Source organism: Rhinolophus sinicus, chromosome 10, assembly GCF_057876585.1.
Source record: "Rhinolophus sinicus isolate RSI-liver-muscle chromosome 10, RSI-T2T, whole genome shotgun sequence".
Lineage (NCBI taxonomy): Eukaryota > Metazoa > Chordata > Mammalia > Chiroptera > Rhinolophidae > Rhinolophus > Rhinolophus sinicus.
The window spans coordinates 18,075,685-18,096,474 of NC_142510.1; the positions used below are offsets into that span (position 1 = coordinate 18,075,685).

At 59.3% G+C, this 20,790-nt stretch overlaps 2 protein-coding genes and 1 long non-coding RNA gene across 6 annotated transcripts; 2 read left to right on the top strand and 1 right to left on the bottom strand.

Annotated features, from left to right (window-relative positions):
* Nucleotides 1-1,612: 1,612 nt before the first annotated feature.
* On the top strand, nucleotides 1,613-6,580 carry PRR14 (proline rich 14). 2 transcript variants are annotated; one of them, XM_019717268.3, is made up of 12 exons: nucleotides 1,613-1,740; nucleotides 2,533-2,604; nucleotides 2,728-2,896; nucleotides 3,500-3,621; nucleotides 3,695-3,899; nucleotides 4,167-4,210; nucleotides 4,412-4,521; nucleotides 4,822-5,410; nucleotides 5,552-5,621; nucleotides 5,704-5,795; nucleotides 6,058-6,129; nucleotides 6,218-6,580. In XM_019717268.3, exons 2-12 carry the CDS (start codon nucleotides 2,582-2,584, stop codon nucleotides 6,474-6,476), a joined length of 1,755 nt encoding a protein of 584 aa, XP_019572827.2. In that variant the 5' UTR covers nucleotides 1,613-1,740; nucleotides 2,533-2,581; the 3' UTR covers nucleotides 6,477-6,580. The 2 variants fall into 2 exon arrangements, with proteins under 2 accessions (XP_019572827.2, XP_019572825.2); XM_019717266.3 differs by having other exon boundaries at nucleotides 1,617-1,740; nucleotides 3,695-3,884.
* LOC141569509 (uncharacterized) lies at nucleotides 6,106-7,847 on the bottom strand. The gene is made up of 2 exons (XR_012493238.2): nucleotides 7,496-7,847; nucleotides 6,106-6,452 (listed from the first exon to the last, which is right to left on the bottom strand). It is a non-coding gene; the product is annotated as an uncharacterized LOC141569509 (long non-coding RNA).
* Nucleotides 7,848-8,168: 321 nt separating this feature from the next.
* FBRS (fibrosin) lies at nucleotides 8,169-20,476 on the top strand. 3 transcript variants are annotated; one of them, XM_074323146.2, is made up of 18 exons: nucleotides 8,169-9,676; nucleotides 9,957-10,133; nucleotides 10,895-10,930; nucleotides 11,051-11,080; nucleotides 12,053-12,101; nucleotides 12,190-12,484; nucleotides 13,952-14,253; nucleotides 14,467-14,672; nucleotides 14,784-14,828; nucleotides 15,096-15,191; nucleotides 15,403-15,471; nucleotides 16,193-16,222; nucleotides 16,591-16,662; nucleotides 16,945-17,065; nucleotides 17,169-17,249; nucleotides 18,126-18,209; nucleotides 18,376-18,583; nucleotides 18,683-20,476. In XM_074323146.2, exons 1-18 carry the CDS (start codon nucleotides 9,227-9,229, stop codon nucleotides 19,254-19,256), a joined length of 2,925 nt encoding a protein of 974 aa, XP_074179247.2. In that variant the 5' UTR covers nucleotides 8,169-9,226; the 3' UTR covers nucleotides 19,257-20,476. The 3 variants fall into 3 exon arrangements, with proteins under 3 accessions (XP_074179247.2, XP_074179248.2, XP_019572824.3); XM_019717265.3 differs by having other exon boundaries at nucleotides 8,170-9,676; nucleotides 9,954-10,133; XM_074323147.2 differs by lacking the exon at nucleotides 14,784-14,828 and having other exon boundaries at nucleotides 9,954-10,133.
* Nucleotides 20,477-20,790: the final 314 nt, after the last annotated feature.

Sequence of the window (20,790 nt, forward strand, 5' to 3'; positions counted from 1 at the left end):
ACTGAGGCCAGACACCAACTTGGTGTCTAGAACTTCAATTTGATGAACTCCAGCATCCGTTTGGATCTCAGGGCTGAGCGCTCCCTACCAGATTCTCAGGCCCAGGCCCTTTCTTTAGACTACTTCCTTTGCCCTTGGTATTGACTTCTTCAGGAGACCTAGAGAATTGAAACTCAGATCAGGCATGCTTTGCCCTTGAAAGCTTTTCTCTCCTTGGGGCCTGGGAAGCACCTGTGTGTTTAAGCAATTAAGTGAGAGCCTACATAGCACCTCTCAACACCAAGGTTGAAAAGGGTCTCCAAGCATTCAAGGCTAGATGCGTCACCATACCCCAAGGAACGTCCTCAGGCACGATGCAGCCAGCCCTGATCCAGGGGAGAGAAGACACCTCTATCTGAAAGAGCTACCAACCGCTTGCTTCCTCCAGAAGAGTCTTCATGGGGTTCCATAAGACCCAGCAGGCTTTGTGTTACAGAGTAGCTGTAGTCCTGGGAGAGCTATCCTGATGGGTCCTTGGTTCCAGTGTTGGGGAGGTTTCGCTTTCCACACCTATCCTTACTGATTCTGCTCTTTCCATATCATCGTTTCTGTGTCATTTCTTTTATCACTCAATCCTATAAGAGACAATTATGTAGAGCAGGGTAGGTCACTCTGTACCTTCATATCAGATCAAGAATTCTAGGCTTCAGGCTCTCTTGCATTAAGAAACTAAGGACTGGTTTGGACCAGGGACTCCTAGGGAAGGAGAACTAATGGAGGCACGGGCTTTGGTTGCGCAGTGAAGGCGCCTTCACCACGCCAAGAGGCCAGGACATACCCACTTCCTTCCACCAACATCCCTGCTCCTGATAAAAATGCCAAGCAGCAGGATTCCATCCCTGGCCCTTAACTACTAAGGACTATTTACACTCCCACCAGGCTGGCCTCTCTTGAAAGAGGGCTCGTGGGAACGTGGAACAGAGAAGAAAGCGGTCGGACCCCACCGAGCACGCCAAGTTGGTTATTGGTTTCCTGCAATGACGCTCCTATATTGAGCCCTCTGCACCCGCCGCAGAAACTCCCACTTCTCCAGGAAGAAGTGCACAACACTCGAGTAAAGGGAAACTCGGCGCCCCCACTTTGGCTCAGCTCAGCCTCTCCAGGACACCGCGCGAGCGACGCGGTCGGAAGGGGCACTCCCCTAGTCCGGCCCTCGCCACCCTCTCCCTAACTCTTCGCTGCGACGTGGGTACCCGGTTGAGGAACCCAGGGTGGTACCGGAACCGGCCTCGATGGGGCCTCTCTAGGAAATTGGGAATTTCACCTATCGTTAGCATTCAGGTCTTGTTGATTGGCCTAAAAGCTAAAGAACCGGAAGATGCCCTTAAAAAACGTGGCGACACTCTAGCTTCGCTACAGTTATCTCAGTAGCTCAAGAAACTTGACTTAGTCTTCGGCCGCTGCCTGGCCTTAGAAAGTGACGCCACCCGGTCCACTTCCGTGCCTTGAGGACGGCGGCGCCATCTGCCCTCAATTATCATGGTTGCACTGCCCAATTGGGCGATTTGCCCCTAAGGATGATGGCTGCCAGGAGGCTTCACTTCGTTTCTCACCACCCAGGAAGACGCGGGCCGCCGATTGGACGCTGTCCGGGGGCTCCGAGAAGAAGGCCTTCAGCGGTTGGGCAGTGTTGGGAAAGGCTGGTTTTAAAGGAGCCGCAGGTGGGAGCCGTCGAAGACCCGGGATCCGCGGGAGGCGGCGGTGAGCGGCGCGCGGGGGAGGGAACCGAGCGGCTGGAGAGAGGGCGGGAGGAGGGAGGGAAGGAGCCGTTTGAACCATCTGTTCCCGGGCTGGGGAGAGCCCTGGGCGGGGACCCGGGGAGGGCGGGGGAGGGGGTCTGTGGGCGGGACCTCCCGGGATTGGAGTGGAGGGCTATTCGCTTGACAGTGGATCCCCGGGGATCCCGACTGAGTTCGCGTTGCTCAAGCTCGGTCTTCCCCTGGCTGAGCGGAGCTTTACGGAGCCGAAGTTACAGGGAGAGGAGGATCCTCGTGCGGCGTCTGGTTGGCGGAACCGCGCTGGAGGATTCTTTCCTCTTGGATCCAGTCTAGGGGATCTGGTGGGAGGGGGAAGTCGTCGGCGTGTGGGAATATTGCTTCAGAGCCCTTGGCCGCTCGCTGGGAGTGGATGAGGATCGCGGAGGGATCTGGTGGAAACTGAGCCTCCCAGGACCGGGATCCTAGCTGATCCCGGGGAATCTCAGGGCGGAATCTGCAGGGACAAAGGCCCCAGGAGGCTCCGGCCGTGGGAGAACTGGGGCCGCTGCAATCCAGGTTTTCCTGGCAAGTGCCCAGCAGTGGGCGAGTGATCTGCTGATCGCGGCGGCAGCTGTGGGAAGACACCCGCTCCGGACGGCCGACCGGGGGCGCCCTTTCGCGCCCCAGGTCTCCGGCCCGTGGGCTACCGGGAGCTGCGGGTGGACCATGAAGGGCGGAGCCCCAGGGGAAGGGCTGGCCCTCACTCCCCACTCCTCCGCTCCCCACCCTACCCCAGGCTGCAGCCTGGGATCCCCCAGGGACTCCCCGAAGCTGCCGCTTCCCCCATGGACTTGCCCGGGGACTCCAGGTGAGAGTGCACCCCGCCAGCCTGTCGTGAGCCCGGGAAACGGGGAGCCTGGCGGCCGTACAGGGGAACCACAGAGCCAACGACAGGCTTGGGCGACCGTCCTCTGCTTCTCTCATCCTCCAGCCCGCCTGGCCAGCCACGTCTATGCCGCCAGCCCCTGGCTCGAGCATTATGGGGAGCCAGAAGCCCGAAACGGGCGAGGCTGCAGCCCGTGGTGGCCCCTTCACCCTTGGAAAAGGCCTCTCGGCGGGTCCTGGCCGTGGTGCTGGAAGATGTCATGGCTGCCCATATGGTGAGCCCCCCGAACTGAGAAGCCCCTTTCTCAACCCAGGTCTCTCCTCAGTACCAATTAGTCCAGATCACTAATGAGGGTAATTGACTTCCAAACACCTCATTCTCACACCCATCGCTCAGCCGGCCTCTGTAATGCTAGCGTTCTGCTTGGCTCTCAGTCCCTCCTCAATTGGGCGGGGTCTCCAGTGCCCATTCCCCAGGGCCAAGCCAGTGGGGCTGGAACCTCATCCCTACTACTCTGGAAATACGAGAAACGCTTCTGCTTGCTTCCCAGCCCAACTTCTAGGCAATCCTTGGGAAGCAGACTGAGGTCATTGGCTCCATTGTACAGATAGAAAAACTGAAGTCCCAAACAGGGCTGTGACTCACCCAGAGTCACCTTCTTTTCACACTCCAAACAGCGTGGGTGAGATGACCCACAACTGCAGCTCACAACACTAATATCTGGCCCCCAATTCAGTTTGACTCACCTCTTTGGGGATCTTGAGTGAATTCTAGCCACAACCTCTGTCACCTTTGTGGCGTAGGACACTTAGGCACAGGGAGATCCTGTCTAGTCCAACTCATTCCCTCACCTTACTCTTGACACCTTGTCTTCTAGGTCCCCCTGGTGCCAGGAGAGGAGACCTCCACCCCACGGCCCCCCGCCAACTGTCAGGATTCTGTCCGGAACCAGCCGCCTGCCTCAGCACCCCAAAAAGCCATGTGGTTGTCCCAGGCCAGGTGAGCATGGCAGGATGTGGAGGGCAGCTGGGGACACAGCGGAGCCCCTCTGATCTTTGTGTTCCCTCTCTAGGCCTCCCGACCCCCTGCACTTATGCCGAGAGCCCTTGAGCCACATCCATCGGTCTCCTTCCACTCTGAGGTGTCGATCAAGGCCAACCCCTGGCCCAGAGGAGGGCCCTTCACGAGCGGTGGACCGGGGCCCCCAGCCCACTCTGGTGGTGATGCTAGAAGACATTGCCAACCCCAGACCGCCACCTGAGGTATGGGAACTTCGGGTAAGGATGGCAGGGATGCAGCTGGGGGCAGGCACTCCACCCGGGGTAGGAGACAGGTAGGAGGGTTGAGTCCTGGGTGGCTTTTGCTCAGAGCCAGAAGGACAGCAGGTTAGGCAGAAGACACTGCTGGAGCAAAGACCTGTATGAAAAAGTCTGTGGTGTGAGCCCAGGCGGGCATCTGAAGACAGAGAGAGTCGGGATGTGGGAAGCTAGGGAGGTCAGCGGGGCTTCCCTGCCTCCCCACAAATACCCCCTTTTTATATCCAGGGCTTCGCCGACAAGGCTCCCAACTTCATCGTCCCAGCCAGAAGGTGAGACGGCTGGGGAAGGAATTATTAAGGTGTCCAGGCAACAACCATTGTCTAGGCAGCCAGAGCTAAGGGCCTCAGATGGACTTGTCCAGTTGTTTCTTGTAGCACCTTCAGAAGGCTTAAGGGACAGGGGAGGTGCTGGCTTAGGTCGGATCTGGACCTGGAAGCTCCCCCAGCCTTTATCTTATCCCTTCACCCCAGAGCTGAGTCCGTGACGATGGTTAACCAGCCAATGCCTCCGCCCAGGGACCTGGAACCCCCATTCCAGCCATCTTCCTTGCCTACAGACCCTCTGGAGAACCCATCGCCAGGTAAGGACTCAGAGACGGGGAGGAGACTTGGGGCTCTGGAAAATCCTAGCTGAGCTTCTGTCAGGTGCAGAGGTGGGGGTGGGGCCTAATCCCCTCCTAGGGCGAAGCTTGGTGTGTGAAGATGGGGTTTAGACTTCAGGGGCCTGATGTGCAACTCCTAAAGATAGGGCTTAGTTTTTCAGGAGTGGGCTTATTCCTCTGTGGGCAGCGTAGTGTTTAGGAGAGGAGCTGAGGCTGCTGAAGCGGGGCTTAGATGCCTGCAGTGAGGAATACCCACTTGTGACCCTCTCCTTTCCTCAGCCCCAGATCCTGTTCTGGAGCCCCCATCGACCCCACCGCCGTCCAGCCTTTTACGCCCCCGCCTCAGTCCCTGGGGCTTGGCCCCCCTCTTCCGTTCCGTCCGCTCCAAGCTCGAGAGCTTTGCTGACATCTTCCTCACAGCCAACAAAGCCCCGCAGCCCCCGCCCCCCTCACCCCGTATGAAGTTGGAGTTGAAGATCGCCATCTCAGAGGCTGATCAGTCCAGGGCTGCTGAGAGCACTGCAGCTGTCAGCCCCCGGCCCCCTATCCGCCAGTGGCGGGCCCGAGACCACACCCCACTAGCACCTCTCCCTAAGCCCTCTCTGGGCCGAAGCCACTCCTGCCCTGATCTGGGGCCCCCAGGTTCAGATCCCTGCAGCTGGCCCCCTGCTCCACACCACCCAAGCCGACCCCGGCCCCGGCGGCACACTGTGGGTGGTGGAGAGATGGCCCGAGCCCCGCCACCCCCTCGGCTCTGTCTCCGGAAAGAGGTCTTCCCTCTTGGAGGAGTGGGAGGCTCTCCTCCCCTCGTCACATCTTGCTCGTCCACCGCATCCACTTCCTCCTTCTCTGAACCTGCAGAACCCAGGTAGTGCTCTCGATAAACCCTCCTTAATGCCCGGTCACAGTCTGGGCCTAGCCTCCTCCCCCTCCCCTAGTGTCCAGTGGGCAGGAGATGGGAACACTGCTGTGAATGCTGTTTGTCTCTGAGCCTTGACCTTCTCTGCAGGTTGGGCTCAACCAAGGGGAAGGAGCCAATGGCCTCAGAGGACCAGGTGCTTTCAGACCCTGAGACCAAGGTAGGTGGACAGGTCGGGGGGGAGGACACAAGTGGGAGCCTGTGCCCATGGCACACTCTTACCCTCGGCCCCCTTTTTGCAGACCATGGGAAAGGTTTCTCGATTCAGAATACGCAGGACCCCGGCCCGTCCTCAGTTAAACCTCACACCAATGGGGCTGCCTCGACCGATCAGGTGAGATGCTTATTGTGCACGGAGCTGCCTTGGCTAAACAGATGGAGGCTCACATCCGCTGAACTGTGGCTTTATCTCCTCTCGGGGAGCACATTCCAGCTCGGAGGAGTCTGTTGGGTTTGTGCTTAGAACCGTCTGCCTCAGGCAGCACTCCTGGCCCATGGCATGTCCCAGAAACGGAAATACAGACTAGGCTTGCTTATCGTTTCTCTAGGCCCCACTGGCCCCAGGTTTTTCAGTGGCCTCTGCTCTTTGCTCCCAGGTTGAATAAGAAAGAGTTCAGCTTGGAAGAAATTTACACCAACAAGAATTACCAGTCACCTACAACCAGGAGGTGAGACACGTTGAAGGCTTGGGGGTGACAGGGAAGGCTGGCACCAGAGGGCATGCTGGTAACCAGTACTCCTCCCTGTCTGGTCCAGGGCCTTCGAGACCATCTTCGAGGAACCCCGGGAGCGCAATGGGACTCTGATTTTCACCAGCTCAAGGAAGCTGCGACGGGCTGTAGAATTTCGGGACAGTAGCCTTCCTCGATCCCGGCGGCCATCTCGTGGGGTCCGGGCTGCGGCTGGCAGGACCATTACTCCCAACCTGGCCCCCAGCCCAGATGTGGGAACCCTGCTGCAGCAGCGGCTGGCGGAACTGGATGCCTTGCTCCTGGAAGAGGAGAAAGTGGATTAGGGAGCAGCCCCATTGGACCATCCATCCAAGAGAAAAGGGAAGACTTGAGGCCATTGTATTTTTTTTCCTCTATATTTCTAGTAAAGTTTTTGATATATTTCTGATTCTTTTGTATGTTCCCAGTTGAGTTGGACACTGATGCCTGACTGGCAATATTGGCTAATGTTTCTACTTTGGCCCCAAAGAGTGGGAAGTGGGAGAGGCGCCAGGGAAGGCAATGAGGGTTGGATACAGGGAGGGGGTGAGGGAATGGTCATTGGAGATACTTTATTGACTTGAGGATTTTCTTGTGTAGAGGGATTACTTCTGAATCTGCCCCAGAAGATCCTGTGATCCGGGACCCTGGTCAGGGTGCTCCCAATTCACTTCCATCAAAGAGGAGACTGAGTGTCCCAGAGTGGACCAAGGCCTTGATCACGATGGCCCTGACTTCCTCCTCCTAAGGTGCAGGCCAGGACCTGTGGCTACCGTGTTTCCCCGAAAAATAAGACGCAGCCAGACAATCAGCTCTAATGTGTCTTTTGGAACAAAAAGTAATATAAAACCGGGTATTATATAAAACCTGGTTTTATAGTAAAATAAGACCGGGTCTTATATTAATTTTTGCTCCAAAACACACATTAGAGCTGATTGTCCGGCTGCGTCTTATTTTCGGGGAAACACAGTAGATTCAAGAGCTGAGTAGTCGGCTATAATTGAGCGCCTACAACATACTCTCACATGTACTTGACCTGCACATAACGTGTGAGAGGGAATTCTACCCATTTTATACATAGGAAAGCAAGCCAAGTGTCTGTGCAGATGTCCACATTACTAGGGCAACCCAGGCAACCAGAGGCCAGAAGCAGCCCTCTACAGCTTTCATAACATACAGGCAAATTACAATGGTGGCTGACAGCACAGACTGTGGAGCTTGGCTTCCTGAGTCCAAAGCCTGGTTAGGATCCATGTTTGTGCGTCCATCTCCTCCCCCACTGTAAAGTAGGGCCAATCGCAACACCTTCCTAAAAGAATTTTACCCAGTAAGTTAATAGGGTAGAAAGTGTCCGGTGCACAGGAGCAGGTATTTTTTTCTCGTTGGCACGCAGAGAACACAGGCCAACACTTTCCCATTGAACTGAACGATAACGGAACGCTTCCTTCTTCGCACGCGTCTGGCGCTCGCTAGGCACGCTGCGTGCTCGGGCCACCTCGCGCCGCGGGGCTACCCTACGGAGCGGCCCACCGGACGACGAGCTTGCCACGCGCTTGCGCGAGAAGCCAGGCAGCCAGTGGGTTAAGCCAAACGGCGGAAAAGCAGAGACGATGTAACAGGCTGTGGACAGGCTCCTTCCAAGGCCGCGCGCCGCCCAGCGGTCGATCGCCCCCTAGGACTCGCGCACCACCTCCAGACGCCTCTCCTTGACTCATCAGACGGCCGACCAATGAGCAAAGAGCAGGAAGAGGCGGGGTCCGCCCCGAGCACCTACTTCTAACCAGTGGAGTCACGAGACTTGATAAAGGACGGAGCTAATCTGACGTGTACCCAATCCAGGGTTTGAGGGCGGTTGCAAATTAGCCACGCCCCGAGGTTGGCTCCGCCCCGCATCCTGACGCACACTTTTCAACCTATCAACGACTAAGCCTGTAGAGGGGTGAGGGGAAGGGGGCGGAGAGTGGGAGGAGGCCGAGAGAGGAAGGAGGCGTAGGCTGAGGAGGAAGAGGGAGGAGGGGCAGGGAAGTCCAGGCGGAGAAGAGGCCCAAGACTCCAAAGGAGACAACAGGCGGGTGCGCTGGAACTCCCCCGCTGCCCAACGGCCGTTCCGGATCCCTTACGGCGCAAGTCAGACACAGGCGAGGAAAGGAGGAAGAGACTTTTATGTCGGCGGACAGAGAGGCTCTACCCGTCACCGTTGCCTCACATCCGGGGCTTTGGAGGGCTGGCCCCCGCGGCCCCGCCCCCCCTCGCGCCTTTCATGGCGACCGGAGGCGGAGGCTGGAAGAGCTGGGCCTGGAAGAGGCCTCTTTAAATCTCCTTAAAGGGGTGGCCACTGAACTCGGCGGACTACAACGCCAGCCTTAAAGGGGAAGCCGCCGAACAGACGCTGACAAATTGAGAACTGTGCTGTTGGGATAATTGGAGCGAGTGAGGATTCTCGCCTGCTCTTCCCCCCTCCACGCAAGAAGTCTTTTAAATTCAGCTTAAAGGGGAAGTGGCCGCTTGGGGAGGACTAGAAACTAACTCCCGAGCCCTTAAAGGGGCGGCCTACTGTTTTGAGGACCCTGGACTCCTTAAAGGGGTGGCCTCTTTTAGCCGGAGGACTTGAGGCACTTTTAAAGGGGAGGTCTGCGTTTCGGGGCTAGCTTTCGGTCCCTTTTAAAGGGGTGGCCCTTCCTCTTCCTCGGGGAGTCTTGTCTCGACCCCTGGCAGGGGGCGGCCACCGCACTAGGCCAGCCGGACACTGTTGGGTCGTCTTAAAGGGGCCAGGGGCTGGACAACTTGAGGCCTCGCCTTAAAGGGACGGGCGCCCCGTTTTTGCCGTCTCGGCCCCACGGGGGGGGGGCCCTCGGGCTTGTCGCCCCGGGGGCGGCGCCGGCTCCCCAGGCCTTGGCCTTGGGGCAAGCTCAGGGCCAGCCGATCCTGCTTTAAAGGGGAAGCCGTGGCCCTCTCGTCCCTGTGCAGCCGCCAGCGCCGCGCCTGCGACCCCAGGCCTGCGGACAGGCCGTTTCGGGCCCCGCCGCCTCCGGATGCGGCACTGAGGGCGGTCGCCATGGAGACGGCCGCGGCTCCGGGCCCGGGCTGGGCCGCTGAAGGAGAGCGGCGGCGGCGGCGCTGCTCGCGCCGAGACCGAGACCGGGAGCAGCGGCGCCGCCGAGGTCCTGGCGGCGACGCGCCCCGGGCCCTGTTGGCCGCCCCGCGCGGCTCCTCGTCCTCGTCGTCGCCGCCGCCGCCCGCCCGGCCCTGGTCGTCAGCTTCCTCTGGAGAGCGGCCCGGAGGCCCGAGACGGCGGCGGCCCCGGCCCAGGCCTCGACCCCCGAGACCCCGAGCTAGGAAGCGGCCTGCTGGCTCGGGCAGCCGCGGGGAGGAAGAAGAGGAGGAGGAGGAGGGGGGCGCAGACGACGGGGAGGCCGAGGAGGAGCATGAGGAGGAGGAAGAAGAGGAGGAGGACTTGATCGATGGCTTCGCCATAGCCAGTTTCGCCAGCCTCGAGGCCTTGCAGGTAGGGCTGAGGGGGCTGGGGAACTTTGGGGGCAGAGAGGAGGGTTCGGTGCCTGGAGTGGGTGGAGTGGAGGGGGGAATGCTGGCACCCCAAACCAGAGCAACCGGCTCCTCTGGCCAGGCCTCTGCCCCACCCTGGGGTGGGAGGGGGTAGAGCTGGTCTCCAGGGACCAACCAGGTTACCTGACCTGAGGGCCACTTTGGTGGCCTGGTCATCCCAAGAGAGGTCGGGAGCTTTCCTTTCTCCATCCACTTTAGTCCCACCTCCTCCTCCACAGAAGGATGCCTCCCTTCAGCCCCCAGAGCGGCTGGAACACCGGCTAAAGCATTCTGGGAAGCGGAAGAGGGGGGGCTCCAGTGGGGCCACTGGGGAGCCAGGGGACAGCTCTGATCGGGAGCCAGGCCGGCCCTCTGGGGATCGGGCCCGAAAATGGCCCAATAAGCGGAGAAGGAAGGAGGTGAGTTTGTTCCATATCCCTGTCCTTGAAAACTCTGGACACAACATCCTTCCCAAAGACCCGTGTTCTAGTGGCACCGCCACGACCCATTTTAAACAGGAACCCCAGTCTCCAAAGGCAGAGGGAAGCCTGGCCCATGTGAGCTCTCACTCCCCCGTCCAGGTCTGATAAAGACGCGTCCATGGTCAGACTCATCTGCTTCTGGCTGGCGCTGAGTCTGCCTCAGACGTGTTGATAATTCAAGAGATGTGGCAAAGGGACTTAGTTGAATCATAAATGAGTTAGACACAGTCTCTGCCCTCCCCTTCAAGCGAGGGAGTGGGTGTCTAGCAGGAAAAACAACAATCTGCAAGCAAGTACCTCTACCCAAAACTGTGAAGCTACAGAAGGCGGAGATCTGGGAGAGGTGCTGCAGAAACCCCCATGAGGAACCACTCACTCTGTCTGGGGGATGGGCGGGCGGTTGTGGTTAGGGAAAGCCCCCTAGGATGTCTCAGTTAGGCCTGGAAGGATAGTCAGAAGTTTGCTAAGAGGAGGAACGCAGCAGAGTTGTTTGGGCCTAGAACACCGAAATGTGAGAGTCTGGTGTATTTGGAAAGTGGCCGGAGCACTGGGAACGGGTGAACACAGCAGGAGAAGCAGCTAGAAGGAGATGGAGAGTAGGTCCTGAGGGGCCTTGAGAGCCTTGCCGGGGGGTGGAGACGTGATCCAAAGGCCTTGCCAGCCAGCCTCCCTTACCTCTGGACTCTGGTCTTTCTCAGGCCTCCTCCCGTCACTCTCTGGAAGCTGGATACATAGTAAGTGCTCTCCACCTATACTGGCCCCTCCCCTGCACTCCCTCTGTGACAGTCCCCTCTGGACCTTGGGCTCCTCTCCTCTTCCTTTGTGTGACACCTCTGTCTTTCCTTCCCCCCCAGTGTGATGCGGAAAGCGATCTGGATGAGAGGGTGAGTAGGACTAGAACCTGTTGGGTCGGCGGTGTCACAGCTTAGAAGATGCATTGCAGCTTAGAGGTCTCCCTGAGTGGGGAACACGGGTTAGGTGGAGTTAGGATTAGATTTTGGGAGGAAGGGGGTGGACTGAGAGAGTAACTTCTTCTATTTGGTGAGTAGTGCCAGTTGACCAAACAATAGAATCTTTCCCAAGGCCCTTGGAGGTACTGATGGTTCTCCACGGAAATCCCAAGTGGCTGTGGAACCAAGCTGATCCTTCCTGCTGAGCATCAGTCAGTCTTACAGAATAGAGTCTGAGCAGAGGGTACTAAGCCATTGTAGTCAATGTCAGAATACATCCTGCAAAGGTGAATTTCGGTGTATGAATAGGCCTGGTGGTGCTCTGAAATAGCGGGTCCTAACTATTGGCGCTCTACCCCTGAAACTAACTAAATTTGCCCTCCCTGATGTGTGTCTTGTTTTAGTTTTAAAAGTTGGACGGGCAGGGACTAGAGTGAACCAGAGAGTTGTGTATTTAAGGGGGGCAGACACCAGCCAGTTCCAGCTTGCTGTTGCCATGTGAGACTCGGGAATTCTTAAGAGGACCTGCAAGTCTGAGTTTTTATGGGGCAAAGTTGGATTTCTAAATATCAGCAATTAGTTTAAAATATTTTGCGAACACTTGTGCACCGGACAAATGAGCCAGTCAGTCTGTTGGCCAGCAGTTAGTGACAGCTGACAGTTTCGCCTTGATTTCCGTGCTTCTCTGCCTTGATTTAGTTCTGGCCTAGCAAGTTCTCAGGCTCAGCGCTCCCCCTTTTTCCCCAAGCATAGGCGCCCTAGAGCCCAGTCTGATGGATTTCAGCTAAGGTGATGGTAGACCTGCCACTCCTGCCAGCTCCTAGCGGGCTCCAGAGGCTGGCGGCCTTCCTGGGTAAGGGTGTGGCCTGACCTGAACCTGACCGTGTCCCTACCCTTCTTCCCCAGGTCTCCGATGATGACCTCGACCCATCCTTTACTGTCTCAACCAGCAAAGGTTGGTGCCAGGGGCTGGGGCTGGAGACAAGGAGGGAGTTGGGGTGAGTGTGGGCCTCAGCTGAGTGTGTGCTGTTCCGCCCACACAGCCTCAGGCCCCCACGGCGCCTTCAATGGGAACTGTGAAGCAAAACTCTCCGTAGTCCCTAAAGTGTCGGGCCTGGAGCGGAGCCAGGAGCAGCCCCCAGGGCCCGATCCGCTGCTAGTGCCTTTCCCCCCGAAGGAACCGCCACCTCCACCAGCCCCTCGGCCTCCTGTCTCACCCCCTGCACCCCTGCCGGCCGCCCCCAGTCTGCCGCCCCCACCCCAGCTGCAGCTTCGGGTCTCACCCTTTGGCCTCCGCACTTCTCCCTATGGCAGCAGCCTGGACCTCAGCACTGGCAGGTGAGTTGTCCAGGGGTTTGGGCTGGTCCGGAAGGGCCTGGTCGTGTTGGCGCCAATCCCTGCATTCTGTGGCTGGGCCCTGGGGATGTGATTTGGAAAAGGATTCTGAGACTGACAAGTTTGGAAGACACGGAGTGAAACACATTTAAAGAGATTACTAGAGACTCGTCAGAACTCTTTGTACCGTGTTTCCCTGAAAATAAAACTTAACTGGAAAATAAGCCCTAGCATGATTTTTCAGGTTGACATCCCCTGAACATAAGCCCTAATGCGTCTTTCGGAGCAAAATTAGTATAAGACCCAGTCTTGTTTTTGGGGAAACATGGTACGTTCACATGCAGTGATTCCAGTTTGTGCCGTTCCCAGTGTCACCAACTGGTGAGACGTTTTGCAAGGCACACCTGCTAGGAATAGTGTTCTTCAGAACATACTTTGGGAAATGCTGACATGATGATTAATAAGAGTTCTGGCTTTGGTTTCAGTGAGACCTGGATTTGAATTCCTGCTCTGCCACTTACTGGCTGTGTGATTTTTGAGAAGTCAGTTAACCTCTCTGAGCCTCAATTGCCTTTTTCTGTAAAATGAGATAATAATAGTGGCTTCATCTTAAAGCTGTTGCGAGGATTGATTGTGAGTTAATGTGGTGTTTCCCAAAGTGTGTACGCTAATCATTAGTGATGTGTGAGATAATTTCAGATAACACGTGAGAACGTTTTTCTCAACTTTTACATGCTTTAGGAAAATACGATTAGTACCCCTTGATTTCCAATGTTATGGCTGGGGTGACGCTAAGTGAAAAAGGAAAACTGAGTTATGTTCAAGAAAGAGGTGATGGTACAGGTTACATGGATGTGGCAGCAGTTGGGAAGGGGGTGTGAAATGCTGGAGCCTTGGACTAGCATGTAAAGCAAGTGGCAGCACTTGGCCGCTCGTCATTGCGTGCTGAGGGGTAAGAATGTCGTGCTGTCGTTGATGCTGTCTCGGTGATGACGTAGTCATTGTTACTCTCTTTCTTACTGAGAAAACTAAGGCTCAGAGAGGGGCAGTGACTTGCTCAAGGTCCCCAGGTGCTAATGGCAGGACGGGCCTGGAGCTCCGAGGCCAGGCCGGCAGGGCGCTGCTTCCACTGTCTCAGCGCAGGGACCCAGGTGGCCTGTTGAAATGAAGTGTCCAAGGGAATGATCGGTTTTGTGCTTTGCTTGAGTCAGAAAAGGGAAAGTCACGTGGCCAGGGACATCAGAGGCAGCTGCGTGGAAGGGACTCCTGGAGAGGAGAGAGGGACTGTTGGCTGCGGGCGGTACCTCAGTCTGAGGACTGGCTCCTTGGGCGGGGGTGGGGTCCTGGGGCCGGGTTCTACCACCGTCCCTGTTGGAGAACCAGGGTCAAGGCTTCACCCAGGCTTCTGACCCACTCCCGTCAGAGCTGGCACCTCCGACCCCTCACTCATCTCCCCACTTCTCTCCCCAGCTCTTCACGGCCGCCCCCCAAGGCCCCGGCCCCTCCCGTGGCTCAGCCTCCCCCCTCATCATCCTCTTCGTCCTCTTCCTCCTCATCTGCCTCCTCCTCGTCCACGCAGCTCACCCACCGGCCCCCGACGCCCTCACTGCCCCTGCCTCTGTCCACCCACAGCTTCCCCCCACCCGGGCTGCGGCCCCCCCCACCCCCCCACCACCCCTCCTTGTTCTCCCCTGGCCCCACCCTGCCCCCACCCCCACCCCTGCTGCAGGTGCCAGGGCACCCTGGGGCCTCAGCTGCTAACGCCCTTTCTGGTGAGTTTGGGGTCATGGCCGGGAGGTGGGGGGCCATGGCCCTGGGCTTGGGCCCAGCTAGCATTGGGGCATTTGGACCTTAGCAGACAGCAGGGCTTGAGGAGGGAGTGGCTCCAGGCCCGAAGGGAAGGCCAGTCACTCGGGCCCAAGGAGGCTGACGTGGTGGCGACAGGTATTACAGCCTTCCCCCCTCCCGCCCCTCCCCTCCCACAGAACAGGACCTGATCGGGCAGGACCTGAACTCTCGCTACCTGAATGCCCAGGGTGGCCCCGAGGTGGTGGGGGCAGGGGGCTCGGCCCGGCCCCTGGCCTTCCAGTTCCACCAGCACAACCACCAGCACCAGCACACCCACCAGCACACCCACCAGCACTTCACCCCTTACCCCCCAGGCCTGCTGCCGCCCCACGGCCCCCACATGGTGAGCTCCTCATTGGGCTGGTGGTGAAGCTCAGATGGGGGGAGGGTCTGGCCTGCAGGGGAGGCCCTGGGTCCCTGGCTTGGCGGCTTACTCTTCCCTTCTCTTCCCTAGTTTGAGAAATACCCAGGAAAGATGGAAGGCCTTTTCCGGCATAATGTGAGTGTGTGTGTGTGTGTGTATGTGTGAGTGTGGATGTGGGTGTGAGTGTGTGTATGAGTGTGAGAGTGTGTGAGTGTGGCGTGGGCATAGATGTATCAGTGCGCGTGGCCCTGACTGGTGGGGTCCAGTCTTCAGCTTCAAAAGCAAGAGCCTTGAGCCGGGAGAGCTCCCTGGGGGGCTTTAGGGTGGAGGCCAGAGGCCTGCTGGGCAGAGCAGACGGACCGCATCCCCACCCCAGCGTGGACTGGTCCCTTCTCTCCGCAGCCGTACGCGGCCTTCCCTCCCGCCGTGCCCGGCCTGCCTCCGGGCCTCCCGCCAGCCGTCTCCTTTGGTTCCCTGCAGGGGGCTTTCCAGCCCAAGGTGAGCTCCCAGCCCCGAGAACCCAGACACCCTGATCCACATACCTTCTTTCCGTCCCCCAAGCCCCACCCCTCCCACTGCCCTCCCCCTGTGAACCCCGGTTGCCCCACAGCCATGTGCCCTCCCTGTCCCAGCCCCAGCTTCGTTTGACACCCCATTCATGCCAGCTCTCCTGACTCTCCTGACTGACCCCTCCACTCCCCTTTCCCAGAGCACGAACCCCGAGCTGCCACCACGACTGGGGCCAGTGCCGAGCGGGCTTCCCCCAAAGGGGACACAGGTGAGGGGGGGCCACGGCAGGTCCTGGGGTCGCTGGGGGGTGTCTGGCTGACTTGAGGACAAACCACAGATCTTTCCTCCTGATGTGTGCTGGGCGCCCCTGAGAATCTGACATGAGGGAAGTGATATAATGACGGGTTTCCCAGGCACGAGGAATAGGAATTTCTTGAAGTCGTCCCAGAAATAAGGTTACTAGGGCAGTGGTGGTTCTGGGGGTTTCAAATTTTTTAAGTCACAGAACCTTTTAAAAAAAAAAAAATGATGTCATACCAGGAAGTCGTGTCCATAAAACAGTGAGAAGATAAGCTGCCCCGTTGTGAAGTGGCAGAGGGAGGCCAAGCCTGCCCTCCCACTGAGCACGTGTGAACCTGGAGGCCAGGAAATTCGCCTACGGGTAGATCAGAGCAGACCAGACGTTTCCAGCCTCTTAGCCAGAGTCAAAACTTTTGCCTAAAGATCTGAAACAGACCCTCGTTATATCAAGTCGTTCCCAGGATGGCTTCTCCTCACCCTTGGCTTAGAGCAGCTCCCAGGGGCCTGCTTCAGCAACTTGGTGCTGGAGGGGCGAGACCCAGAGTGGGAGAGGCGGGGAAAGGAAGGGCTTGAGGGGCCACACAGGTTTCGGGGAGGTGTTTGTGGGGGACTTGGGGGCTGTGGAGATGAGGTGCCTGGGTCAGGAAACAGGTCTGAATCGCTGCCAACCTCTGCTTTGCCGTCCCCAGATCCCTGACCATTTCCGGCCACCTTTGAGGGTGAGTTTGGTGAGGGCCTCAGGCTGCATGAGGCTGGGGGCTGGTCTCAGGTGTGTGGCTCGGGTGGGGTCCTGCTTGGGAATGAGTACGAAGCCCAAGACATGGAGGCAGCCAGGTGTGGACCCTCAGAAAGCCAAAGGCCTGAGCCACAGGCCTGGGTTCAGACAGAGCTGGCCATGGGACCTTGGGCAAGGTGCTTTCTCTCTGAGCCTCAGTTTCCTAGGCCGGGAAGTTATCATCCCGCAGTTGTAAGAATAACAGGAGAGGTTGTGTGGCGAGTTGGGGCGCAGGGCTAGGCCTGGAGCGGGTGATGAGTGAACATTCTTTCCTCCCCTTTGCCTTTGGTCATCCTTCCTTCGGGGCGGCAGAAACCAGGGAAGTGGTGTGCCATGCACGTGCGTGTGGCTTACATGATCCTGAGACACCAGGAAAAGATGAAGGTACTGGGGCCAGTGGACTGGGAGAGCGGGCCGCCTCCGCGCTGTTGGGCCAGGCAGCCTTGGCCAGAAACACCCCACCCTGCCCGGGTCACGGCCGCTCTGGCCCAGTTAGCACTGGGTTGGTTCTCTGGCCTGCCTGGGGGCTGGTCAGAGAAGGCTGAGCGAGGCAGAGGCACCAGGCCCATCGGGGGCCGGCTGCCTTCAGAGGGGACGAGGGTGGAGGAGCAGGAGCAGGGCTGCCCAGCTCACCGCCCAGCTCACTGCCGGCCCCGTTCCCCGCAGGGCGACTCCCATAAGCTTGACTTCCGGAACGACCTCCTGCCCTGCCTTCCGGGGCCCTACGGGGCCCTGCCCACTGGCCAGGAGCTCTCCCACCCGGCCGCCTCCCTCTTCACTGCGACTGGTGAGTCTGGCCAGCCCTCTCGGGTCCTGACGATCCCTGAGTGTATATAGCTCGAGGCCCATGTTGCCTCATCAGCCTCATCAGAGTCTCCTCTCTGCCCCAGGTGCCGTCCACGCTGCAGCCAACCCTTTTACGGCAGCTCCCGGGGCCCATGGACCCTTTCTGAGCCCCAGCACCCACATTGGTAAGAGCCAAGCCAGGCCTGGTCTCTGGCTCCCAGGGGGTCTCAAGCCAGGGATGAAAGTTGACCGGAGAGGCAGCTGGAATGGGTGGAGGGAGACCTTGGGCAAGTTACTTACCTCCACTGAGCCTTGATTTCACCATCTGTAAAATGGGTAAGGAAGGGAAGACTGATTGCTCATCTGCCAGCTCAGATCTTATCTCTGAAATAGCCCGTGCTGAGGGCAGTGTGCTGCTTGGGAGAGGAAGGTGGAGGAGGGCTGCCTGGACCCAGGCAGAGCGTGGGCATGGCTCCCAGCCATGGCAGGCAGGCTTCCCGGGGGTTTAACCTGGGTTCGGGTGCATGAGGATTGGAGCCTGGTGCTCTAGAGAAGGTGTTCTTGGGAGAGGAAATTGCAAGGCTCCTGTAGTGGGCTGGGTTCGTTGTGACTGGCTGTGTGACACGTGCATGAAGTTAGGATCAGGTGGAAAGGGCCCTGCATGTCCCATGGGAGAAGCCAGCACAGCTCTTCAGGCAGGCGACTCGCTGTCGAGCTGGCCTGGGCGGCCAGGGTGGGAGCGTGGGCTGAGAGCTCCATCTCTGGAGTCCGAGAGGCCCGGGGTTGGGGCACCACTCACTGGGTCGATGCTGCTGGCAAGTCACTTCACCTCTCTGAGCCTGTTCCGTCCCCTTTAAGTGGGGATGGCCCTGTTACTTGATGGGGCTTGGGAGGTGTGAGGACACATGCCTTTCTGTCCAAGGACATGCTCTGCACCTGGCCGTGGAGACTGCGTGGCTGAGGGCTTTGGGGCCCGCTTGCGGCTCTGTCTCCTCCCTGCCAGCCCTCCGTGGCGCCCGGAGCAGCCAGCCAGCGCTCTGAGCCTCCCCTTTTCCCCGCAGATCCCTTTGGGCGTCCCACAAGCTTCGCCTCCTTGGCTGCCCTCTCCAGCGGGGCCTTTGGTGGCCTGGGCAGCCCCACACTCAGTGAGTGCTGGGCAGGCAGGGGTGGGGGGGTTGGAGGGGTTGGGAGGGGGGGCTCTGTGGCAGCGGGTTCACATGCTCAGACTGGAGGCTGAGGGGACACCGGAGGGGTCCCCTGAGGGGCTCCCACTCCTGGCTCCTGTCACCCTCTCCTTTGCCCTCTGTCCAGACTCCGGCGCCGTCTTTGCCCAGAAAGAAAGCCCAGGGGCCCCACCAGCCTTCGCCTCCCCCCCAGACCCGTGGGGCCGCCTGCACCGCAGCCCTCTGGCCTTTCCTGCCTGGGTCCGGCCCCCTGAGGCCGCCCGGACGCCAGGCTCAGACAAGGAGCGACCTGTGGAGCGAAGGGAGGCCTCTCTCAGCAAGGACGACAAAGACAGGTGTGCCCCCTGCCGCCCCGCACCCGGCACCCCTGCCCGCTCGCCGCCGCTCAGCCCGCCTGACCTCTGGAGTCCCCTCACTGTCTCCCCCTGCCCCAGGGACCTCCCGTTCTCACGGCCGCAGCTGCGAGTATCTCCTGCTACTCCCAAGGCCCGGGCTGGCGAGGAAGGGGCCCGGCCAGCCAAGGAGTCGGTGCGGGTGAAAGAAGAACGGAAGGAGGAGGCTGCTGCCGCTGCCGCCGCTGCCGCCGCTGCTGCCGCCGCCGCCGCCGCCGCCGCCGCCGGGCCCCAGGGCCTCCACCTGCTGTTTGAGAGGCCCCGGCCTCCCCCCTTCTTGGGCCCTAGCCCCCCGGAGCGTTGCGCGGGCTTCCTGGAGCCAGCCTGGCTGGCGGGGCCCCCTCGTCTGGCAAGGCCACCTCGCTTCTATGAGGCGGGCGAGGAGCTGACTGGACCAGGGGCCGTGGCCGCCGCCCGCCTCTATGGTCTGGAGCCAGCCCATCCCCTGCTGTACAGCCGCCTGGCCCCCCCGCCGCCGGCTGCGGCCCCGGGAGCCCCTCACCTTCTCAGCAAGACCCCACCAGGAGCGCTTTTAGGGGCGCCGCCGCCTCTTGTGCCCGCCCCCCGGCCTGGCTCCCCACCCAGGGCCCCTGGCCCAGCCCGGGCTGACAGGTGAGGGGAGGGGCGGGGCAGGGGCAAAGCTCCATCCCCCCTTTCCTTTTGACAAGGTCCTAGAGCTGAGGTTTCAAGCCAGGGCTGGAGGGCAAACGGCATGACCTCACCAGCCACCTCTGAGGTCATGGAACCTGAGAGCAGTGCCCCAACCACCATGAGATCAAGCATCAGATGAACCTTGGGGTCACTGGGAGGGCAGGGGTCACAAGCCTCCAGAGAGGTGTGTGTGTGTGTGTGTGTGTGTGTGTGTGTGTGTGTGTACATGAGAGTGGGGGTCACTTCAGAGGTCATAGCTCGTGACCTCCCGAGGTGCGCCATCTCCCCTTTTGAGGGCCCCTAGGCCCTTGGCCTGCCTCCCCAAGGGCTCACTAAGCCAGAGGCCAAAGTGCCCCCTCCCCCCAGCATCCCCTTCACCTACCACCCAAGTCCTCAAGCCCTCTCAGGGCTGGGGGAGGAGGGGCTGAAGGAAGGGGGGTTCCATGTACATATTTATCTCCCCTTCCACATAGCCCGCGGACCTTTTGTACATTTTTACAGGGGTGCCCCTCCCAATAACCCCCCCTTCCTGGTTAATTAAATCCTCAGACTGGTGCTGTGTTCCTAGCCTCTGGCTTCTCTGTGGGGGGGGGAGGGAAATCGCAGGGGGTGTTGCTGGAAGGGGACAGGCAGGCCTGGGGCTTCTCCCTGGGAATGTGGGGTCTGGCAGGAGGTGGACCAACGGGAAGGGACTTGGGTGCCAGGCCGGGAAGAAGGGCACAGGCTTCCTGCTTGGCTGACAGCTCAGCCCCCCCGACATGTTCCTGTTACCTCTGTGTGTCCGCATCCCCAGTGGCTCAACCTCTAAGCTTCAGAATCTACTTCTTAGCGACTCAGTGCCCCCAACTCCATTTCCAAGTACCCCCAGGCCTCCTGGGCCCTGCTCTCCAGAACCCTGTTCCCAGAGCCCTGCCCCAGGCTAAGGGGGGGGCCAGAGGAGGTCACCAGGTACCACACACCAAAGAAGGGGGTTGGTCCGGCGGGGTGGGGGCCACACAGGCAGCTGTGTCAGCAGCCTCTGTGCAGTAGCCCCAGCCTTCCCAAAGCAGCAGGCGCCCCCAGGCTGGGGTCCAACCTAGAAGGCAGGGGCCAGTTAACAAAAACAATGTTGACTTTTTTCCCAGGGGGTGCTTATTCTGTAACATGACTTCCGGATATTTATATAAAAATGAGTGTTACAATGAGGCCCCTTGGCTCCTCTTTCAGTGTGTGTGGGTGACCTGTGGGGGTGGGGGATGGGGCTGGGTCCTGGGGTGCGGGAGGGCCGGGGATAATACTGTCCGTGTCTTGACGAAGGTTTTCCCCTCGCTCCCACATGTGAGAATTGTTCGACTTCTGGATGGATGGATCCGAGTGTCGGGCACTGGAGTTTGTCATTTTTCTACAACCCAGGATGACATATCCAAGATTCAAACATGACAGAAACAGCAAAACTGAATTTCCCCTTTACCTGCCGCCCAGTGCCCGCCTACACCCTTCCCCAGAGGTAACCACTGTCC